Source organism: Takifugu flavidus, chromosome 19 (assembly GCF_003711565.1).
Source record: "Takifugu flavidus isolate HTHZ2018 chromosome 19, ASM371156v2, whole genome shotgun sequence".
In the NCBI taxonomy this organism is placed as follows: Eukaryota; Metazoa; Chordata; class Actinopteri; order Tetraodontiformes; family Tetraodontidae; genus Takifugu; species Takifugu flavidus.
The window spans coordinates 9,337,486-9,359,568 of record NC_079538.1 but is presented as its reverse complement, the minus strand read 5'-3'; the positions used below and the strand labels follow the sequence as shown (position 1 = coordinate 9,359,568).

The window sequence follows — 22,083 nt, the reverse complement described above, 5'->3', positions numbered from 1 at the left end:
CTTTGGAGACATGTTATCCTTAATCACCTTTGAAACAAGGTTACACAGAGGCAAACAAAAACACACTTGAATAATTAGAAAGTTATTTTATTTGTATTTTCCGTGATATTCTGACTGTGTTGTATCTAATACCCAGGCCCTCGGGGGTAGGTGTGTGATGTTAAAACCTCGTTAATCTGAGGTTAAACTGAAACCCATGAAACTGAGAAGCAAAAGCCCTGTGGGGGCTGTGCTTCGAGAATCCTCTCAACTCAGTAAGTGAGATAATGTTACACACAACCAGGCTAAAAGTACAAAAATAAAGAAAGTGTCAATGAGAAATGATTTCGCATAGCAAGTTTTAAATGGACAGAAACCCACGCTCCACACAGCCAACCACCTTTTTAAGATCAACTACAATGTAATTGTATGGACATGATTGATTCACACTGAATAAATCAAATGATATAACTTATTTGCTAACAAACTTATGATGTTGACATAGTTGCTGCCAAATTATTATTAGTAAAAATAACATTACTGAACTTCCTCTGTAAAGGAGTTGACAGCATTTATCTTAGAAGAAAACCTCTGTTTATGAACGGAATACGTAGAAAGGTTGCGCCTAAACTACAAAAAACCCCAAACAAACACTCGAAGCAGATCAGTTTCTCACATATTGTAGCACCATAGCAATATATGCAGCAGTAACACAAGGTTACATAAGATATTGTTGCTTTGTCATCAAAACCCCTTTGATTTGATCATTAAAAGATTAATGGTCCCTTCGGAATCCCTAAAATTAATCATCTGTTCCTTGGTCCATTGGCAAACTTGTAGACTTGTTTATTATTATTATTATTATTATTTTTATTGTTATAATTATTATTATAAAAGCTTATTTCCAAGCAGCCTATCAGTGGTCTCCTTCGCTATGACGTCAAACCCCGGAAGTACCGACTCGCCTGTTTTGTTTTGGTAGTAGGAGTTAAACAAGCAGGCAAGCGGATGACGGTGTCGCTCACTAATGGGGAGAGCCATATCGGGGATGGAAGATGCCGAACCGACAACCGAAATGCCAAGTTTTATCAGCAGCTTCGAAGAGGGGAGGACGAAATTGTCCGGGAAATTATCGAAGGAAACTTATTTCCCGGACAGCAAAGTTGAGCGAGCAGGCGGAGATTTGGACTCCGGTGTCACCGCACCAAACTTCCCACTATCCCCGGACGGATCTGAGAGGGAGTCCGGGGACAGGAGAAGCGAGGGGGAGAAGGATGAGAGGAGCACCGTCGCCACTGACAACAACGGTGGAGAAGCAGAACGGAGGAGTGCGAGCGTTGTGGAGATTCTAAGGCGGAATCTCGGGGTTTCAAAGTCTCCATCTCTCCGGGTAAATTTCAACGGCTGGGGGCAGCTGGACATCGAGCACGAAAACTCCGAAGGAACCATTAACAACGACATTACGGACGGTTTTGACAGTGAACGTGGCTGCAAAAAGTCGGACGGTGGAACGGCCGAGGCGGTGACTGAAAACGAAGCAACCCTGGCTGGCTTGACTTCGGATGCCCAAGCGGTTGAATTTGAATTTTTACACTTGACAGATCCTTGTCGTCATAAACGCGACACTGACAGCAACAAGGCCGCTCTAGACGAGTCAGTGGGCACTAAAGAACACATCTATTGCACTGTGTATTGTATCGATAACGATCGTGAGCAGAATCAAATCCCCCATGATGCTCTGGCCACATCTTACGCGTCTGAAATCGAACAAGATGTGGGTTCCAATCTCGAAATGTACACGACGGATGATCTCGTTGATCCGTTCGGGGAAATGGCGCACCATCTGTCCGGTGTACAGGCCGGTGGAGAGACAGCGGTGCGGGGCTGCCGGGTGTGCCTGGAAGGGAAATCCATCGCACCCCTTCCCTGCTGCAGGAAGGCGGTGTGTAACGAGTGCCTGGGACTCTACGTCAGCTCCCAGGTTGGTTCAGGGGGAGGGTGGGGGTGAAATGAGTGAGTTGCAAAATGCAGCAGGGTTCAACAGCTCTGAGGTGGAGGTTGTTCCAGAATCAGGGCTAGTCAGCAGCTGGTTCAAGTGTCCTTGAACTTAAATAACACCCCGCAGACCCTCCTCCCTGTCCTACATTGTACATGTTGTGTTTGGCATCATAGGTACCCCACGGCATGGCCAAAAATAACACTTTTGATCCTGGACTCTGACCAGGAGCTGGCATTTCAAATATTAAAGGCGCACCATCAGTATATCACATCTCCTGATTTTCTGTGAATTTGCGTCACTATCTAATTCTGCGCCAAAGCGCTGTGCCACCTTTCACAATAGCCTGCTTTGTTCACAACGTTTTGAGCTTTTAACTCTCCAACTAACGTAGTAAAAAAAGGATTCTTCCCTCAGGAGTTAAATTTTGCTGTTCTGTGCAGGCAGATTCTAGGAAACCACAAGCGATCATTTCCTTGGCTCTGGTAAATTAGCATGGCGAAGCATCTCAACTGTGCATCACAGCACAGTGTCAAATAATTCCAAAGTCAGTCACCCCAAATAGAACACGCTAAGGAATTCATGCTCTTTTTTTTTTAAAGTGCTAAATAAAGAATCCAACTAATCGATTTCTGGGGCAATTTAAGCTGAGACAATGAGAAAATGAATAATAGATGAAGGAAACATTTGCAGAAGAGCTGAGCCTGAACATTTCAGCTGTGATTTTATGTTTTATATTTCCTCGTTTGTAAGCCTTCAGTCCTCTACTTTCCACAATTTTGAGCTTTTTATCGCACTTCCATGTTCACTCAGCAGACAAAGTGAACGTCCGATAAGCTTGCTGACACTGAGATAAGAGTCTTGTAAACTACTGTAAACGCTGAGCACATCCCTGGGTCAGCATAGAGGAGACATTTAAGGACAGGGTCATGGAGGGATTCTCTTCTGGGGACTCTAGAACCTGTATTTGAAGGGTATGTTTGGCATTCTGAGTTAGCGGTCAGACTGACGCTCGAGCACAGTGCATAAAATGTTGTTGTGCCACTGAGGGATTATGTCAACAATGCACTTGTCTTTCACTATGCTTTTCAAACCTAATCTGTGTTATTAATGCTATTTTTAGAGTTCAGTAAACCTGTAGGAGCTAAATCCAGTAGTCATAAACCCTGTAATTCAGTAACTACTGACGAGGGGGAAAGAGTGTTTCATTTAGCTTTTTGTTGCTTAAGCTTGCATTTTAAGGCAGTGTGTTCCCTCGTGTTTTATTTTGTTGCAGAGAAAATCCAAACTTAAGTGACCCACATCCTGTTAAACACATTACACACACTGACATGAGTGGCGGCGGCCCAAACCTGCACGACCAGTATGTCTGAGGCCATCGTACTGTTGTCACCAACACATCACCTCTCCTGCCAACAGATTATGCTTTTAAATGATCAGATAGTCTATTGTCTGTGTGCGTGCATGTGTTTGTGTATATGTGAGTGTGTATGTGTGTGTGTGTGCCTGAAAAGCATACTAGTTGTAAGGCTATCATAGGCTGCTGCCATTGTTCTTTATTTTCACTGCTCTATTAACCACTGTTTCTCTGTCTCTCTCACATACACACACACACACACACACACACACACACACATGCTAACACCCACCTTATCAGATGTCAGGTGTCTGAAAGTGTGGACAAGGTGAGTAAGGGAGAAAAGGAGAAATGAATGAAAAGAGGTGTGGATAGAAATGGGAGATTAACCACTGAGCACTTTAAGCTGCGATACCGACTGTCTAAGAACACAATAGATGAAATCTGAACACACACTTTTGAGCTTGCCTTGGCTTTGTAGACATGAGTGTGTAAGTCATGTCTTCTTATGTAACAAGTTACAGTAAGAGGAAAATATTGTGCTCAACAGGGAAAGTCAGGCGCTTCTCCTGAGCGGTAATTGAAGCGTGACCTTCCTGACCTCAAATGTGCTGTCCCCTAGGTGAGACTTGCGAAATCACACATCAACTGTCCGATTTACGAATGCCGCGGCTACCTGGAGGAGGGGGTCGTGATTTCCAACCTGTCCAAGGAAGACGCGGAGAAGTATCATTACTTTTTGGAGCTGAGTCAGCTGGACTCCAGCACCAAGCCGTGCCCTCAGTGTAGTCAGTTCACCACCCTGAGGGAGCACAACTCCAACCGCTCTGAGCACAAGTACAAGGTGAGACCAGGGCGTCACCACCAAACCAAATTTCAACCTCTTGCATATTTAAAAAGCACATTCATTTTCTTTCCATGTTGCAGATCCAATGTAGCAATTGCCAATTTCTGTGGTGCTTTAAATGCCATGCCCCGTGGCACAACGGGCTGAAATGTCGGCAGTATCGAAAAGGGGACAAGCTGCTACGAACGTGGGCGAGTGTCATCGAGCATGGGCAGAGAAACGCCCAGAAATGTCCCCAGTGCAAGGTAAGAACTGGTTATAATGGTGGACCCACGCTGCTATAAATACAGCATGGACCCACATGACTCCAAGTTGCATGTCTGTATGTGAAAAGGGGGAGGGGACTGATGGAAGGTTGAATCACTGTGGATGAATAATTCAGCCAGGCAAAGGAGCCCAGAGCAGAGGAAGATAATGAACCGGGAGGCGCACGATCAATGTGCACGTGGAGCAGAAAACCAGATAGTGAACACATTTGGACTGTCATTCCCCATAGAACCAGAACTGGTAGACACTGAGACTACATTTATCTAATTTAACTGTTCGTCGATGTCTCGAGCAAAGGGAGGAATTAGGCCAGCTGGCAGCTGATAGGAGCTGCTGCAGCCTGCTGCTAACTGTCGACACGCCACATCTCAGGAAACAGCAGCCAGGACTCTGCTCGAGCGTAAAGCAGAGTGGAAGCAGCTCCATTAACAGCCCGCTTTATAGTTCGGCTGCACGCTTCTACAGCGGTGTCAGCAGTCACTGCCGCACGCCTCCATACATGGTGAACAAGATGTTTCTGTCGTCCAATTTGAGAATAAAACAGTTTCCAAACATTTTCTATCCTGAAACGTGGAACAACTTTTATGACTTATGTAGCTCTTGAGCAATTTGATTGCTATGTGTGAAGGAGGAAAAAACAATCTTAATGTTTATCCTTTTGTCTTTTTTTGACCTCTGCAGATTCACATCCAGCGTACGGAGGGATGCGATCATATGACATGTACGCAGTGCAGCACCAACTTCTGCTACCGCTGCGGAGAGCGCTACAGACACCTAAGGTTTGAATTTAACATTGAAGAAAGGACACATACGTATTGCAGTGCTTTTTCCACCACCTTCTTCATGCTGATTGAATTTCATTTGAATTCCTGCCCCCAGATTTTTCGGCGACCACACGTCCAACCTCAGCGTGTTTGGGTGCAAGTATCGCTATCTGCCAGATAAACCTCATCTGAGGCGCTTCATCAGAGGTTCTGTGTGTGGTAAGTGTGATAATTCTGCATTTCTGCTGAAATATTCAATATTTCTCATCTACATTGACTGAAATGTTGCTCAAAGTGACAAGCGACTGCATATTACATCGTTGAACTACTACTAAAACATTGCATGCTAAAAAATGATCATAATAGCCTATTGAAATTAAGGATTAAATCTCTAATGATTTCAAAGTTTATTGCTGCATTTTCCTGTTACAGAGAGCGACAAGCTGCATCTCATTTAAGATGCATTCAGTTGCATCATATTTCATATTATCTTAATAAAAATTGTCCATTCAGTGTGGGGGCCCAGACAGCAGTGGGCCTCCGGTTAAGGAAAGATTTGTTTGTCTGCGGCAGCTAGTTCTACCAGCATGGTGCCAGTTAAGATGGGAGGAAATTTGTTCACTTAACGAGGCGCAATTAGCCAGTACAGCTCTATCTGCATTACAGGGGCTATTAACTGTGCAGATTCTGCATGTAATAAGAGCAGATGGGACTGATACCAACATGCACTGTTCAGTCCACCACAAATAAATTGACACGGGTGGTCAGACATTGTTAATGTTCTTGCAATGCAAGTAGCAAAACATTTGAACGATGCAGTCCAAGTTCCAAAATCTATTTATCCACTTTGTGATTTGTGTTATTTTTGTCTGCAGCTACCAAGCTGCTTATAGCTCCTGTGGTCCTGCTGTTGGTTGTGGTGGTCGGAGCCCTTGCACTGGTGATAGGTAACATCATTATATACAAGAGAAAACAGGCACATTTATCAGGCTTAAGCTCTGCAGAGAGCTGTAAACCGTTAAAAGGGCAAACTGCACTACACACTGCTGCAAAACTGGTATTTGTCTTTATAGAACTAAGCATAAATGGCACCAGATCATGCACTAATATACCACAATGTTGTAACACTATTGGTTCTGCTCAACTAAGGAAAAAAGAAATATCTGCATGATTGATTAATCAGATTTGCTAATGCTATCAGTAAATAACAGTATCATGGGAAGGTCCTCAGTTGTCTCAGCTGTTACAATAACTGTCTACTCCCTCCGCAGGTTTGGTGCTTTTCCCAGTCTACTATGTGTGCAAGAGGAGGAAGAAGCAGCGCACGCAGGGATCCAGGCGGTGGCCCTGAAGCCCACAGTGCTCTTCACCAGAAACATAAACACAGCTTCGAAGACAACACCCATGACTCCTCAGGGACAAACATGCCAGCCCGAGAGGAACAGCGACATATCATCACTATAATTAGGGAAGTACATAAACCAATAGAGTAATGCCGGAGCCACACACACACACACACACACACACACACACACACACACACACACACACACACACACACACACACACACACACACACACATACACACTGATGAGGAGAGCACTTGAGTCACACAGGACAACTGCGGCAGAAAGAAATCTTTCTTAAGATACCGGATATTAAAGATGAAAACATTAAACCTTTAATAGATTTTGCCACCTCTGACACTTTACACAAAGGTCTTTCACTCTGACTCTTGCTTGTAATAACTGATAAAAGCTGGATCTGGCTTGGTTTCTGTAGCCACATTTCTGCATGGCAGAGTGTGTAAAAGACTGAGAGAAAAATAATTTTCTTATCAAACATTTGCAGATGCTGCTGCAGTTGTTTGTGCTGCAGGTTGCTCATGCAGCCTCAATTTGGAACAAAGTTTGATGGAAGAATTTTGATTCTTTCATTTTTTGGGGTTACAAAGAGAAGGATACATCCCCTCTGGTTATTTAATTAGGTCAGGAAGGTTAGACTTCTTTGGTCAACCTGGCTAGCCTCGAATCCGCATGGTTTCAGCTTGCACCTTAAAAGTTATAACTTTAAAGCTGGATTGTTGGACTTCATACAAAAATCTTACACCCTCAGACCTTTATTCTGATAACCTCCGGATATAAATCACACAGATGTTTTAAAACCACTGTTTGAATTTTGGCAAAGATGTGAAGCCAAAATGAGCCTACAGGCAAAGTTTAAATTTAAACCTGCAGTGGTAATGTTAGTGTAATTATTTTAAGTGCCAGAAGAGGGCGACAGAAGTTGCATAGTACAGGTTCAAAGCGGGAGACCCTATTTAAGTCCACAATTAACAGTAAACAAAGTATAGGGGAGTGTGATAAGCAAGTCTCTATCATTTCCTAATGATCCCCATGTACTGTCTTCCTCACTTTGCTTTGTTCCCTGCCTGAGAAGGGCCTTAGTCTGCATGGTGGCTGAATACAGAAAAAAGCTGCTGTTCAGCAGTTGTGCCAAAACAAATTGTTGAATGTGGCAGGGCAACCATGTCCCTTTTGTTGCTTCTTTTTTCCTTTTAGCGGGTGCATGTTGCAGTGGTGGGGGTGGTAATGCTCTCATTGTGTAGTGGATTAGGAAATTAACTCAGATAGCTTCCTATAAGAACGTGGCATATTATTGCAAATGGTAACCGAAGAGAAAACACAATTACTTAAGGATGTAATTGCTTTAATGTGATTTGCATTGAGTTTGGATGCTGTCATCTGGTTGTCCTGTAAACTAGTAAATTTAATTCTTATTGTTGACTGAGAAGATGCTCAGATCATTCAGGAATGGATGAAGGTAATTTTTGGCTGGAGACTTCTGTAGCTTTCAAAATACATTCTTAAATTATTCACAGCGGCATGCACTGCAAGAGAGCAGGCACATGGGTCACAGCCAGATGATTTATGACGGCTCTAAAGGTCGTCACCTGGCTGCAGCTCGCTAAGCTCGCTTATTCTCCCTACCGCTCCTCCCATTTTGCACTAGACTTGCACTCAGTCACAGAAATGGCCTCTGGGCTGTGTAAATAAAGGCAGCAGTATGTGCTGCAGTGATAACCACACACATTTTTCTAGGTTTATTCCACAACTTCATGGAATGATTTGGGGTTTTTTGGCACGTTGTAACTGGGAGACTCAAGGAAAGATCCCTGTATTAAATATTGCAGAGGGAAAACAATAATCCTGAGAGTTTCAGCCCATTTCATCACAGAAACCTGATGGGGAATAAAATCGGGATTCAAAGCGCGGCAGGAAAGCATTTGATGTTTGTGAGTCTGATATTCTGCTGAACATATGTCTCAAGCTTGGCTTTATCCCAGGGATCTAATACATTTTCCACACCTGGACAAACATCTCAGGAAGCCTTCAGAGCGCTCATTCCACACGAACTGCGGCAGAGAATCAAACCCTCTCTGGATACATTCACCCCTGGCTGGTTTTTAACCGGATACAAATTTGCTGCAGCACTAAAGTAGAGATGGATTGGCAACATAAACACTGCCCCTGTTTGATGCCTCAGCTTTGTGATGAAGAGGGATTGACTGATAACTAGAACTGATCATTCACAGGACACTATGAATTTTAATTTATATGATAATTTATGCACAGAACCATCAAAACAGTCCAGCTTTTGCATCATTTTGGAATTGACATTTTCCTGAAATTGTGGCATGTCTTTTTGTTTTTTTCAGCATTTTGCCAAAACGGTGCAGTTTACAGGACCAGTGCTGAAATGCTACAACTTTGAGATTTATCTTTTATGTCACATCCTAGACAGGAGTCGGTTTTAAGGATGCAAGTTTGACTGTCTTGATGGTCTTTTATAAGATGCTGCCACATAGAAATGCGATAATTATTTGCACAATGTGTAATGTTGGGAAGTTTAGGTGTACGTGTGTCTGTCAGCGGATAAATTCACATACTACTGGCCTATTTTCTGTGCACAATTTTGACTTTATCCTCAAGGATGTCTTAGCAGCATTGTTTTGAGAAAGAGCTGTTTTATTAACTGCTTTTTTTTTTTGAACCCGGGTGTATTGGCTGGCTGATACCCCAGGCATGTTTGTTTTTTCTTTTTTATGTGTGTGTTGTAGTCCCAGTAATGTTGGCATGAACACACAATAGTGCCTTCACAGCCATTACAGAGCTGCCAACGTGTGGCACACCTCAGTCACCATCCATGTGTTACATGTGAATTTTTACTAACAGGCTCCTTTTAACTAATATCGGGGCAATGTATAGAGCTGCCAAGCCTTCTCTTAATGTGTTGTCTTTCTGCTATACTGTGATTTTAATGGCTAACAGTAAACCAAAACTTTACAGTTAAACTGGTCCCACAGGGTTTCAGCTATGTCCCAAATATTATTTTACCTTTGCACATGTCTTTGTAACGTCACTGAAGAGACAGCAGTAGAAACACGAAACATCCAGTCATGGGTTGGCTTTATCTCAGGAGACCTGTGGGTATTTGTCTGATGGTAAACGCTGTATTATATGATTGTGCAGCATTATATGTCCATTCAACAGTCTTTTCAATTTAAAGATGTGATTAACTGGGTGCACTAAGGACTGTTGCCTCCACCTGCTGCCACTGGTAAAAATGTCTGCTGATGTTGCATTGCTTTGCCATTTACAAATGTTTTTTTTTCATTAGTATGATAAATAATAAACAGCTGGGTCAAATGCCAAAATTGTTCCACTTTATTTGTTTGAAATGAATGGTTAGACCGGAATGACACCAAGAACCTCCTTTTATGATTCTAGTGTTGCGACTCCTGCTGTCAGCAGGGGTCAGGAGTGCACCGCAGGAGGCGGATCTAACAAAGAATTCACTTCAGTGAACCAAAAGCATCTCCTCTGCCACCAAATATGACCCAAAATTCATGGTTTATTTATAGTTAGGTAAAGAAAAATGTGTAACCTGTACTTTCCTGTATGTACCAAGCATGTGCCGCCACGACATGATCAATCAATTACTGAATAAAAACAAGTCCAAAGTCATTTTTGAACCTAACCGCATCTGTGCAACATCACAACAGGCCTCCACTGCTGCAAATCATGTTGGTTTACTTTTGTATTCTCTAAATTTCTTTAAACGAGCACGTCATCGAATAAAGATGCGAGTTTTATTGACAGCGACGGTCGATAGATACAGCGCGAGCTGATTGGCTTCCGCTAAGAGGCTCCGCCCACGAGAAGCTGACCCGGCGCGTGACAACGCGGCGTTGGCAGGAACCTGTGGGGCTGCGCGTGCTGCCTTCCGTCCGTCTCGAGGGAGTAGTTAGTTGTAGTTGGGAAGTTCACCTGGGCGCGCTCATGGAGACCAGACAGCCAGGTGAGTCGGTGCCGCTGCGGCTGGACTCGGTGTCGGTTGGGGTCAAAACCGAGCTCAGAATCAACGTTTGACCGTTTGTGTTCTGCTGATCTGATCACGAGCTGGAATGACATCACTGTTGACTCCAGCCTTTGAAAGTGACCCTTCAGGTTTCCGTTCAATGAGCTCTTTTGTTTGTGTCTGAAAAGCTCCCGACAGCTCCGGTTTGTTTTTAACTCTCCTCCTTTTCGCCCTCTAAACTGCACCAAGAGTATTTTAGTTGACATTATTTGTGCTCCGTCATTGGTCAACTCACTTTGTTGCTCCTTCTGCCTGATGGAGCGAATAAAAACTTAATCATGCATTACACTTTCGAAGCGGCTGGTCGAGTTTCTGCAGGTTTGTCTCGACTCAAGATAAACTCCAAAACAAACTGGATCCCGGTTCCTGTTCCAGAGGATATCCGTTTGGATTATTCCCAAATTTGAGCTTGTATTTAAATACTAATCATTTAATTGATGAGTTTAATTGTTTGATGTGACTTTCTTGTTTGTTTCGACATATTATAGTGTGTTAATGGTTTATTTTGTCTGATTTTGATAAATTAAACTTAAAATGAGCATTTCATTCCGCTGCACGTTCTTCATCTAGCTATTTATGTGCATTCCACGTCTGCATGCATGCCAGTAAAGATAACTGGTAATCTGCACGCTCAAGGAAGTGATAAATTGCATTTCATGACATCTTAAAATTCTTGAATCCCACAAGATGTTTAAATGAGTATGCAAGTACATTCCCAGCCGTATGACCACCTCCAGGCCTCTGATTTAGCTTTCAACCACATGACTGGCGAGCTAAATGGAAGTCTTGTGACCTGAGGTATTTCCTCAGTGCGGGAAAAATGAATTAAAGTACAACTACGAAAGCATGCAAAAGACAGAAAATGTCTTGACATGTGATTCCGTTTATAAAAAGAAAAAGAAACCAAATGCACAGGAATGACCTCTTTAGTAATCATTTTTCAAGCCATCAGGATCTGAAAGCTTTGTGTTGAACTCTGTCATTGTGGGTTCGTGTTCTCTGAAAATGTCATTCCTCAGGACAGGTTTAACCAGACTTAAATCACTGTTAGTGACTTTTTCTTTGCAGTGCTGCTGTATGATGTAATAAGATTTATTCAGAAAAGAGAACTTTGCTTGCTCAACCGCTCTGCGAATTGGAATCTTTTAAATCCGCAGATCACCTTGTCAAGTCTGTGCGTGGCGACAATCACACATTTCCCATTTTAACAGCTGTGTGAGCTTCAGATTGGTGCCACAAAGGGTTAAAAAGCAGATTTCCTGTTCCCGTTTGAGTGCTGACTCCTGTAACAGACCTCGCTGTTATCAAATTACTGACAGGATGAACGCCGGACAAATGGCAAGCAGAGGTGACGTGCCTGTTGTGTGTTTGCACATGTGTGTATAACTGGATTTCTCATCTGCTGTCGCCCCCGCTGCCTTGCTCCGCTGCAGAGGCGTACACTAGCGTTCTGAGTGAAGCAGTGTTGGACTGGGGCAGCTTGGGTCCCGGAGAGGAGTGGGTTACCACGGCCACACACAAGGGAGAGCTGGGTAAGGCTCAACTCTCCCCAAAATAAAGTCCAGTAGATCCAGACTGAATAAATCCAAGATGCTGTTGTGTGCAGATCAGATGACAGGAAGTGATGTCACAGTAACAGCTGTTCATGTAGAGCCGAAGTGACATCAACATTCAGTGTCCTGTTTTGGGCACAGTAAATTAAGTCAAAATTTACTGTGCCCAAAACAGGACACTGAATTTACCTTCTGATTTGTAGCTCACTATTTGACAGTTAAGGGGAAATTAATCCATCTTACTGAGCAACCGTTTCCCCACCCATCATCCATTTTTTTCATATAGCTCAAAGTGGCCCTGAAGCAAAAAGTCAGGAAATATTTGTGCAATTGTATACAAGTTTCAAACATCTAATCCCGGGTTACAGGCAAAGTTAATGTGTTGCCCAAAATGCCTAAAATGTTATCACATGGATACAAGGTACAAAAAATAGACAATCCAAGTAGAAACTTTCACCTTTTAATGTTGCTAAAAAGGAGTCATTGACGTTTGACCTATTTTATCTTTGATACCAGCATGTTAAATGTAGCACCTGTGTGGTTCTGTGTGGTCCGTTGTGGTTCCTGCGTCAGTGTCCTCCACTAACGGCTAGCTCTCCTGCTGTAGCTACGCATGCTGTGCTTTAGCATTGCTGTGCTTTAGCATTGCTAGGAATGCTGTTATCAAGTGTTTGTGAGCTGCATGAGTGTGAACAGAATTCTGCTCCTGTCAGGTACACTAATGTCAACATTGACTACACATATTCATCCTCACTTGTCTTACAATGCTGCCATGTGAAGAGAGCGGACACTTCACAGCAGGTACGCTCAGTGTTTTCTATTGCTGTCATTTCCAAAACGATTATTTTGCTATATTCTTCAGAAGAGAAACTTTGTCCTAAACTGTGTAATTTAATTGAACATTCCATTCTAAAAATGTAGCACTGCGACTCTGCTAATTGTGGCCTGAATTTTACCGTTTTCTTCTGAGGCAGCTTGTAATTGTGTCTGTCGTCTGCTGAGTCCATTGGCAGAGTTAAAACGAGATTATCCACATCACATAATCCAGATTAGAGCGCCACAGGCCGCAGTCGCAGATTACATAACTGTCAGACGAGTCGGGCGCAGGCAGTGTTGGAGACAGACAGTTTGTGGATAGAGAGATTGTAAGAGTTGGCAGCTCACAAGCAGGCAAATGTGGTTCCACATTGACTAGAGGTGTCCCTACTGCCCTCTAGTGGAGGGTTGAGAAGGTGGCCCAAAACGCTTCAGTATTAAACTTTATGAAATTTATGATAGTTGCTAAGACGAAACTAACTTCCAAAAGTACTAAAATGCTTCATGATTCACTGGTCTATGACTGTGACTGAAGACTGGGAGGCACTGGGATGTCACTGGTCACCAAGTGGTCTTTAAGTGGTTTGATTTTCCAACAGAAGGAGCTGGCAGCAGCCTGTGGTCCATCTGTCAATGGTGAAACTAAACAAAGCAAATTGAATGTCTTTTCACATCCACAGGTTTTCTGGCTTCAGGGCCTTTGAAGGAGACTGATGAAGACTCTGGGTCAGAGGTCAACTTGAACAGCTCCATCATGACGGAGGAGGAGAGGGAGGAGATTCTTCAGGAATTGGCCAAAGTGCGTGTTGCACCTTCTAAAAATGAACACGGTGTGGTGGCGACCGGGTGTGACGCTTCGGCTTTTGTGTTTGTGTCCAGCTGGAAGAGGAGATCGGGACGCTGAGGCAGGTCTTGTCCTCCAAAGAGAAGCAGCACGCCGACCTCAGACAGAAACTGGGCATCAATCCTCTGAACGAAATCAGAAGCAACTTCAACCGAGGCTGGCGTGACGTGCAGACCTCCGTGGCGTGAGTTTGCATTGAATCAAGAAAGTGGGTGTGTGTATGTGGGTGTGCCGCAGAACAAATTGCCCGTCCCGTTTTCTGTCAACATAGATGATCTTTGGAAAAGACAACTGCTCACGTGCAGAGGCACCGCCGGTGTTCCATTTAGAAACGCCGACATCGGAAACTCGTTGAGGAGACACCTGATACCGCAGGTGTTTGTTGCCTCTGCTGTGCTCCGGTGAACAGGCTTCATGAGCACGAGTGGGTTGTGCACAAGTAGTTTATCCATCCTCCACTTATTCAGTAAACCTCAGGAGACGTGGTGGAATAGTTGGTCTTATTGCTTCCATTCCAGTCCCACGTGTAGACAGAAATAATAAGGAAAGGAAACTCCAGATTGACCCTGGTGTAAATGTCTGAGACCTGAGCCTGTGCAGAAGCACCAGGAGACAGAAGAGGACGGGGGCCATGTCCAGAGGCCCCGGTCTTCTCCTGTTCCGCTCAGATTGGAGATCACTTACAATCGGGCTCAACATCCTCATGAATAATAAAACCGCTGTGGTCAGAGAGATGATGGAGAATATGGGTGTGTGCAGGCTGTGAGCTCTGCATCGCTTTGTGGTTTCGGGTGCGTTCATCTTTGTATGAAACTGATGCCTTGAATGTCTTCACCAGCTATAAGAAGACATCAGAGACTCTGTCCACTGCAGGACAGAAGACTTCAGCGGCCTTCAGCACACTGAGCAGCACCATCAGCAGGAAGTTCGAGGACATGAGGTACGCAGCCAGTTGCTCCTCTGTACCAGTCAGGACGCCCCGTCCTTATTCAGGCCTTTATTGGTGTCTTTACTTGTCTACTGGTTCCTTTGGGGGAAAAGTGGAATCATGAACAGCTGCATGAAGCCACAATCTGAAGGGTTTAGTCTCCCTCCCCTTATATACGTTCTCTAGTGCTCCTCCCTGCTGAGAGAGGTCGTGTCGGGTCTGAATGACATAAATGGTGCACCAGTATCTGAGCTATCAGATTTAATGTGTTTTGATGTGAATGACGGTGCAGAAGTGGAGGTTACACACGCCGCACGCTTGGAGACGACCTGTAAATATACAAGTAGTAGCAAGAAGAATGTTTCACAAACAAGCCACTGAATTCTGTTTGGTTCCAGCCTGGCTGGTCTAGAGTTCCTCTTCCCTCTGAGGTATGTTCCTGTGCCTTTAAGCTCTGGCAGTGTGTGTTCTTGTGTTGGGGCTGCACAACATCAGCAAAACAAACATCGTAGTTGCCAGCGTAATTATTACCTGCAGCGCAATTTGGAGACAAACATGTTCATATCATGTATTGTATATTTATAATATAATGTACTGTACAACAGTGAAAGGTGAGCTTTAAATCAGGTTTTAATGGCTCATTTGAATGTTGGGTAAGTGTCTGGACAGTGAAAGGGTGTATTGTGCAGCTCTGCTTCCTACACATGGTTGTCTTTTTTGCTGTGGGCATGTTTATAGAGTGTCCTCGCCTGTCGGTCAGAGATAACGTTTTGTTTCCTCGGTCATTGAATTTCCCAGGTTCAGGTGGTCAACGAAAGCATCAACAGTCCGATACCTGCTGCCAAAATGCTGATTTTTTTATTTTTTTTCCCCCATAAAAATCGGATTCCCACCACTCAGCATGTGTCTTTTTGCCATCTATCTATTTGCTGTGTGTGTGTGTGTGTGTGTGTGTGTGATATTTTGCGTTGTGTTCAAATATTTACCAGCTTCAATAGATGCTATTTTAGCTGGATGATTGATAGAATGGAGCTGTTGACAACGTAAACATCCTGCCGAACAGAAATCACGTGACCTAAATTGTTCTCCGTCTTCCTCCATGCTCCCCAAGGTCCAACTCTATAGGGTAAGCGTCACACAGCAGCTCAGGATATCATGTACTGATGTTGACGCCCGTCAGCTGAGACGGCTCCGCTGGATTTGGTGGTTCTGCTAGCAGTGATTCGTTGTAGTTGATTAGAAAAGGAGCCATCAACCGTGCAATCATCAACAGCAGGAATGCTCATAAATTGTGGTTGAAGAGTCCCAACAGAAGCGTCGTTGTTCTCCTCTCTTTTTATTTCCTTGCTAATGTGGACTAATGCATTTCCTGCTGCTAACACTGTGACCTGATGCTATTGCTGCTTTCCATAGAGCCTGTGCTAACCGATAACTCCTTTCTTGCCATGCTCTCTGGGGACAGCTACTCTCTCAAACAGTCTGTCAGCATGCCGGCCATGAGGTAACCGCACTGCTTCACACTCTCCTCCTAACATCTGCTTCCTGCTCCAGTTCTGTCACTAATGACTGAGCCCCGACACCTCCTGGCACATTATTTATGTCGTATACAGATGTTTGTGTTCTTCACCTTTATATACCGGTACTGCGACACTTCTTATCATGTCTATCTCATGATGTGGATCTTGTATAACCGGTTTCTTGTTCACCTGCAGGAAAGGACAGTTGTGTTGTTTGGGGGTTAGTGTTGTTTAAAATGTTGCTAAATGTAAAGATTTTGATTTTTGCCCACAGAAACTCGCCCAGCTTCAGGTCACTTGAGGAGAAAATGGAGAACACGGTGTCAAATATCAAGGTAAATTCAGCGTGACTTTGCATGACAATTCGTATTTTGGTGGCTAAAGTCTGAATCTTAGTTTCCATCCAGTATTTGACGACTTATGTCATCGATAGATGATTCTGTATCCTTAATTATAAGAATATACTGCCACAGGATTGTAAGTCTTTTGAGAGTAATATGTATTTGATTGAAGCTATAATTAATAATATGGCAGCAATTTGAAATTTTCCTTGTTTCAACTTACTTTGTAGTCAGATTTATTTATGATTGAAGAGGTTGGAACACTTGAAATTGTTACGCTGCTGTATGAGCGCCACCCTCAGGCTCTTCTATAGAATTGCACCTCTAATCTTTTCTAGACCACTACTGAGTGCCTTTTTTTCCCCTGTGAAACCTGACAGACAAAGGTTGGTACTTCAGAGTCCAAAGGCAACTTTGAGGAGGTCCTGTCCTCTGCTGCCAGCGCCAGCTCCCAGGATTTGCCCACCAACAACACGATGGACAGTTCTGAGAGACAATGCTAGAGATGAATCCACACATCCGCACTCTTGAATCTCATTGTTACAGAATGCTTCTTTTTCTCGTTAACATTAAAACCTCCCATGTATGTGATCAGGTTAATGGGAGTTTCCTGCAACCTTAAACACTTTAAAGTGAGAGAAAGTAGTTTGGAGATGAGTTTGGATATTCTCATGCAGCACCTGTGTGGGTCTAGTTGTTGCGTAAGACAGGACAGATCTGGGCTTGCGTCACATGATCCGCCACATTTTACTGAAACCTTTAAAGATTGTGCAAAACCTGAAAATGCTGTTCACATTTTTGCTGTGCCTCAAATGTCATCAGAAACTTCAGCTGTTTGAGTTTCTGCGGTGAAGAAAGTGAGCTGAAGTGCATCAGAATGCAGCGCACCACGTCAGGAGGCTGGAGAGTGAAAATCAGGAAATGTATTTTATTTTTTATATTTTGTTTTTGAGTAATTGAGTTAAGCCCTGGATAACCTCTGACAGAACCATGACCCAAAGACCGCTTCAAACATATCCAGCTGCATGTACAACTGTTCATAAACGTTTAAAGAAATAAGTTTAAATGTGAAACCACCTAAAGAAGATAACTGAGAATCTATGCAACACACTAAAAAAAAACCTGACCACTGTTTTCTGTCATCTGATTTTGAGTAAAAGTGAAGTAAAGTTGTTTATGGTAACAGAAATAAAATGCATTAAGCACTATTTCCTGGCAGGTTTTTGGTGGGACACGATGTCACTACAGTGTCTGCTGTAGAACACACTGAAATTTGTCTGAACGTTTGACAGTAATATGTATGTCTGAATATGCTGCCTCACTTACTGCATTAGTAGTCCTGATACTGTCATGTTACACACGTGACCTAAGCGGTGCGCACATACTGCAGAAAGTATCCAACACTCTGGTAGCAAATAAGTGCAGAAACTCCCTGGACCCGCTTTTCCAAACAACCTCACATCTGATCCTGCAACAGGCCGTTGCCTCCACGTGCACCCAGAAGAGTCCAGGGTATTTCTTTCTTCCTCTACACTGAGGAGGTGGAGGCACGTGTTTAACGTGCAGGTGTGAGAGAACTTCAAGGGCCATTTAAGGGTCCTCGGAAACCTCTGCACTCTCTGTCACTGTCATGTGACGCCCCCTCTGTTCACTCAGAGATTTGATGAGCTGGAGCACGTCGGGGTGGTGGAAACGACCTGAAACCCCACAAAACCAGTGAGGGCAAGGCTGCAAAATGGATCAATGCCGACTGAACAGAGAGATACCATTAGTGGAGTCAAAGAACTCCTGCAGTCTTCCCGGAGTTCCCTCCAGCTCCTCATACTCATAAGCCTGCAGAATCATCTCCAGGAGGTCAAACTCTTTCACCAGTCTGGCTTCAGGACTGCTCTGGGTCTCGTATTCCTGCAAGTCAGGCAAATATCGCATCAGCTTGTTATCATCCAGGATCCACTACCTGCAGGAATGCTAACTACCTCCCACAGGGCATAAATCTCCTGCTTGAGCTCCTCCGGCAGAAGACCTGTGAGGTGTCTCATTGCTTCCTAAGAACAAACAAGAAAACGGGAAAATAGAAATATGGTGCCATGAGGTCAGTGAAGGTGGGAGTGGCACTTGCCTCTTCTCGTCTGTGCTTCTCTGCTTTACTGATGTTGTCTGACGGAGCGATATCTCCCACAATGCACTCTGCCATGTCGTGAACTAGAGCAAGCTTTATACATCTATGCATGATAAAGTCGGTATAAGCATGGGAGAATTGTTCGTCACTATTGGTGCAAATGTGAATACTGATGCCTGCAGATCAGAGGGGGAAGTGTGCAAGCGAAGCACCTGTCCTTGTTGACCGTAGGATCGGTGATGGTCAGAGACATCATGGCCATACGGTACATGTGGTCTGACACACTCTCCGGTTTCTTCACATTCCTGTAAACCCAGCCGGTCCTCGGGACCCTCTGAGAATAATATCAAACACAAGAATTGGTCTTTAAAATCACAGAGTTTAAAAACATTTAACAGGGAAACACTGATTAGTAAAGAGTAAAATTACAGAACATACTATAAATTTACTTCCTAGTATCTACATCCATATATCTCTCTATATATGTCTATATCTATAGATAGATAGATAGATAGATAGATAGATAGATAGATAGATAGATATTAGTCCAAGAGAGGTGCATTGCTCTTAACAAAACAAATAGTAACAGGCCGAAATGTATAAAAATCCTTTCTAATTGATTTTCCAAATGACACAATAAAAGACGCAAAAGAGTATTTAAATTTCTTACTTTAAGCTGCCCAATAAGTTTCATAAACTGTAGCATATTGGTGCCGGCTGATGTCTCCATGGAAGCCGCCATTACCTTTTGTTGACCCGGAAACAGTTGGCAGTTGAGCAACTTGTAGTCGCTCAATGTTGCCACTAGGTGGCATAAAACAACAGGATGGGGAAAATAAGGTTAAATCCTTTCGCATGTAAGATGGTTTAGTAGTGTTGTAGGGTGCTGTTTATATAAATGCGACAGTGATTCGATGCTTGCTACGGTAAGTGTGTGGGTTTTACAAACAAATAGATTATATACAGTGTATTTAAGGATGTATTTACATGGTGGTGGTGATAATTTTGAGTTACCGCAAGAGGGCAGTCAAGCGTCCCGGTTACGTCTAATCTCCCGGAAAGACGAAGGTGAAGAAGAAGAAGCGGAAGTACCTGACGCGGGAGATTGGAAGACGTAAACAACTATATTTTAAACTTTGGCTTGTAAATCACTAATCTGTAAAATGCTTAATAAACCGCCGAAATTAAAAGCAACATTTAGAAAGAAAATGAAGACAAATGCGAAAGTGGGGCCGGCATCAGAGGCTATGGTAATTATTCGTCGATTGAAGAATAGCAAAATAATGTTTTTTTTAAATTGTATAATGCTTTTCCTTTAGATTGAACTCCTCGCGTTGGTGTTTCTGAACACTTTAGCTGAAGAAGCGAAAGCCAAAGCGTTCGAAGAAAAATCTGCAACCATCAGAGCTCAACACCTTAAAGCCGTTTCCAAGGTTAGTCTGAGATCTGTTTTAATCTACTAGGGTATGAGTCGCAATGTTCAATAGAATCACCCTCCGGTCTTTGGCGGACCTGCTCATACGTTCACATAACTCCTTATTATTCTATAACGTGCATTAAGAATATTGTGATTTCATTTCTTTGTAAAAGAGTGTTTTTACAAAGTTATGTATGTGTATTTACTTGTAACCACAGTATTTAAGATGGCGTGTTGTTCCTTATTATTACTAATGATTTTATGTTTTTTCCTTGTAGAAAGTACTCAAAAAAGCAAGAGGATGAACACAGCTGCCTCGTCTTTATTTAGAAATAATGCTGAAAAAATTTTGTTTCTTCATAATTTACTTTTTATTGTTTTATTCTTCCAGTAAACGTTTTATTCTTTCGTTAGTTCCTTTGTGCGTGTAAGTGTCTCATTGTGTTTTGAACATCACTGAATTTTATGAGTTTATTAAATTTTTACCTGATTTCTCCACTTGATGATCTCATAGACCCAAAGCTTCAAACCACTAAACGTGATGGCTTATATTGTAGCAATAAATAATGCAGGCGTATTTAAACAGCTGGTGAGTGTGTGGAGCTTTGATCTCCAGGATCCTGACAGAGTAGCTTAACATTTCCAGATCTGTGACAGTCAGTTTTAGCTCTCAAATAAACCCAGATTCTTCCCAAATTCCACATTTTTGCACGCTATAAAAGTGAAAAGCTTTCCTGCTCATTCTTTAAAGGTGTGTAAGCTGTGATAAGTTAGAATTCTGATAAATAGACAACAATATCATTTCAGGTCTGGAAATGGGACCTGACAGAGCATGTTTTAAATGTGAATAGGAACCAAATAAAAGCTATGAAATGATTTAATGAAGAAATATTAGCATAAAATAATTCTTCATATTAACTAATATGCCAGCATGATTCTTCTTGGAGTGGAGAAACAGACCCATATTATTTAACATTATTTTTGCTCTTTCATCTTTTTGGAGGTATTTTAATGGTTAGAAAATGTGGAAATATTTGTGAAATGAGGCCAAAATGGTATAAAACTAAACGATTGTTGCTCTGCAGCAGCAGCACAGGTTGATGTACATGTGCAGCTCATCTGTACCTCTCAGGTCCATTTGAGTAAACCACAACAAATAAAACTCACTCCAAACCACAACAAATAAAACTCACTCCAAACCATTTGTTTCACTTTCACAGTGGGGGGTGGGGGGGGGCATGGCAGTTCTCTCCACCTGCTGTTGATCTGCACAGATAGCTCAAGATAACTCACCTCTATAATCAAGAGCACATGGTTGCATGAGCTTCACCATCTCAGGTCACGCCAGTGTTCTGAGGAGAGTTACGTTACCCACCTCCATTAGCAACCTGTTCACAAAAAGGAAGATTCCAAGGAGGAGCACTGCAGAGTTAAAATCTGTTTTGGCCAAACACCACAGAACAGGAGGGCACAGAGTTCTTAAAACAGGTGATAATACGCACGCCGATGCCAAACAACGGGTGCTCTGCAGGACTGGAGGCTTTTATCAATGTCCAACCCTCTTTTTGTGGGAATTGTAAATCTTCTGACGCATCTTAGCTCTCATTTTGTTTTGAGACAAGGAGGTAGTCAAATCATCCTTAATAATTTGGGTTTATTATTTCCCGAGTCATGGCTTCACGAAAGCTCGGCCACGGCTGAAGAAACATGAGGATAACAGAAAATTCAGCCCCACTTAGGGTAGAGGTGGTGATGCACAGACTTTTACTGCTTCAGTGTATTGGCTTCTATAACACCACTAGTAACATGTATTGATCATGCTTAAAATGCATATGCAGTAATATAGATGAGGATAATTAACTGTAACAGGCCAAATTTACTATTATCGTCCAGGTTTGATGATCTCTATTTTAAAC

At 43.0% G+C, this 22,083-nt stretch overlaps 4 protein-coding genes across 15 annotated transcripts; 3 read left to right on the top strand and 1 right to left on the bottom strand.

The window, feature by feature from the left end:
- Positions 1-940: 940 nt before the first annotated feature.
- On the top strand, positions 941-9,928 carry rnf217 (ring finger protein 217). Of its 2 annotated transcripts, XM_057016104.1 has the most exons (7): positions 941-1,960; positions 3,955-4,176; positions 4,260-4,424; positions 5,128-5,225; positions 5,326-5,429; positions 6,086-6,157; positions 6,482-9,928. In XM_057016104.1, exons 1-7 carry the CDS (start codon positions 1,007-1,009, stop codon positions 6,559-6,561), a joined length of 1,695 nt encoding a protein of 564 aa, XP_056872084.1. In that variant the 5' UTR covers positions 941-1,006; the 3' UTR covers positions 6,562-9,928. The 2 variants fall into 2 exon arrangements, with proteins under 2 accessions (XP_056872084.1, XP_056872085.1); XM_057016105.1 differs by lacking the exon at positions 6,086-6,157.
- A 482-nt stretch (positions 9,929-10,410) lies between these two features.
- Positions 10,411-17,839, top strand: tpd52l1 (tpd52 like 1). 11 transcript variants are annotated; one of them, XM_057016109.1, is made up of 11 exons: positions 10,436-10,572; positions 12,066-12,164; positions 12,966-12,986; positions 13,682-13,800; positions 13,881-14,029; positions 14,684-14,785; positions 15,172-15,204; positions 15,885-15,899; positions 16,236-16,274; positions 16,565-16,625; positions 17,012-17,839. In XM_057016109.1, the coding sequence occupies exons 1-11, from the start codon at positions 10,554-10,556 to the stop codon at positions 17,132-17,134; spliced, it is 780 nt and encodes a 259-aa protein (XP_056872089.1). In that variant the 5' UTR covers positions 10,436-10,553; the 3' UTR covers positions 17,135-17,839. The 11 variants fall into 11 exon arrangements, with proteins under 11 accessions (XP_056872099.1, XP_056872089.1, XP_056872091.1 ...); XM_057016108.1 differs by lacking the exon at positions 10,436-10,572 and adding an exon at positions 10,604-11,980; XM_057016111.1 differs by lacking the exon at positions 12,966-12,986.
- Positions 17,546-19,526, bottom strand: hddc2 (HD domain containing 2). The gene is made up of 6 exons (XM_057016122.1): positions 19,421-19,526; positions 18,963-19,084; positions 18,747-18,853; positions 18,608-18,672; positions 18,398-18,536; positions 17,546-18,328 (listed from the first exon to the last, which is right to left on the bottom strand). The coding sequence occupies exons 1-6, from the start codon at positions 19,490-19,492 to the stop codon at positions 18,222-18,224; spliced, it is 612 nt and encodes a 203-aa protein (XP_056872102.1). The 5' UTR covers positions 19,493-19,526; the 3' UTR covers positions 17,546-18,221.
- A 99-nt stretch (positions 19,527-19,625) lies between these two features.
- On the top strand, positions 19,626-20,665 carry cenpw (centromere protein W). The gene is made up of 3 exons (XM_057016123.1): positions 19,626-20,000; positions 20,070-20,183; positions 20,446-20,665. Exons 1-3 carry the CDS (start codon positions 19,914-19,916, stop codon positions 20,470-20,472), a joined length of 228 nt encoding a protein of 75 aa, XP_056872103.1. The 5' UTR covers positions 19,626-19,913; the 3' UTR covers positions 20,473-20,665.
- Positions 20,666-22,083: the final 1,418 nt, after the last annotated feature.

Coding starts and splice junctions, on each gene's coding strand:
- rnf217 (XM_057016104.1), top strand. CDS start 1,007: ATGGGGAGAGCCATATCGGGGATGGAAGATGCCGAACCGACAACCGAA. Junction 4,425..5,127: donor AGAAATGTCCCCAGTGCAAG/GTAAGAACTGGT, acceptor TGACCTCTGCAG/ATTCACATCCAGCGTACGGA. Junction 5,226..5,325: donor GAGCGCTACAGACACCTAAG/GTTTGAATTTAA, acceptor TCCTGCCCCCAG/ATTTTTCGGCGACCACACGT.
- tpd52l1 (XM_057016108.1), top strand. CDS start 11,953: ATGAACGCCGGACAAATGGCAAGCAGAG. Junction 13,801..13,880: donor TTCTTCAGGAATTGGCCAAA/GTGCGTGTTGCA, acceptor GTTTGTGTCCAG/CTGGAAGAGGAGATCGGGAC. Junction 14,786..15,171: donor AGGAAGTTCGAGGACATGAG/GTACGCAGCCAG, acceptor GTTTGGTTCCAG/CCTGGCTGGTCTAGAGTTCC.
- hddc2 (XM_057016122.1), bottom strand. CDS start 19,492: ATGGCGGCTTCCATGGAGACATCAGCCGGCACCAATATGCTACAGTTT. Junction 19,085..19,420: donor AACTTATTGGGCAGCTTAAA/GTAAGAAATTTA, acceptor TATTATTCTCAG/AGGGTCCCGAGGACCGGCTG. Junction 18,329..18,397: donor GTTCTTTGACTCCACTAATG/GTATCTCTCTGT, acceptor GTGGGGTTTCAG/GTCGTTTCCACCACCCCGAC.
- cenpw (XM_057016123.1), top strand. CDS start 19,914: ATGCTTAATAAACCGCCGAAATTAAAAGCAACATTTAGAAAGAAAATG. Junction 20,001..20,069: donor GGCCGGCATCAGAGGCTATG/GTAATTATTCGT, acceptor CTTTTCCTTTAG/ATTGAACTCCTCGCGTTGGT. Junction 20,184..20,445: donor ACCTTAAAGCCGTTTCCAAG/GTTAGTCTGAGA, acceptor TTTTCCTTGTAG/AAAGTACTCAAAAAAGCAAG.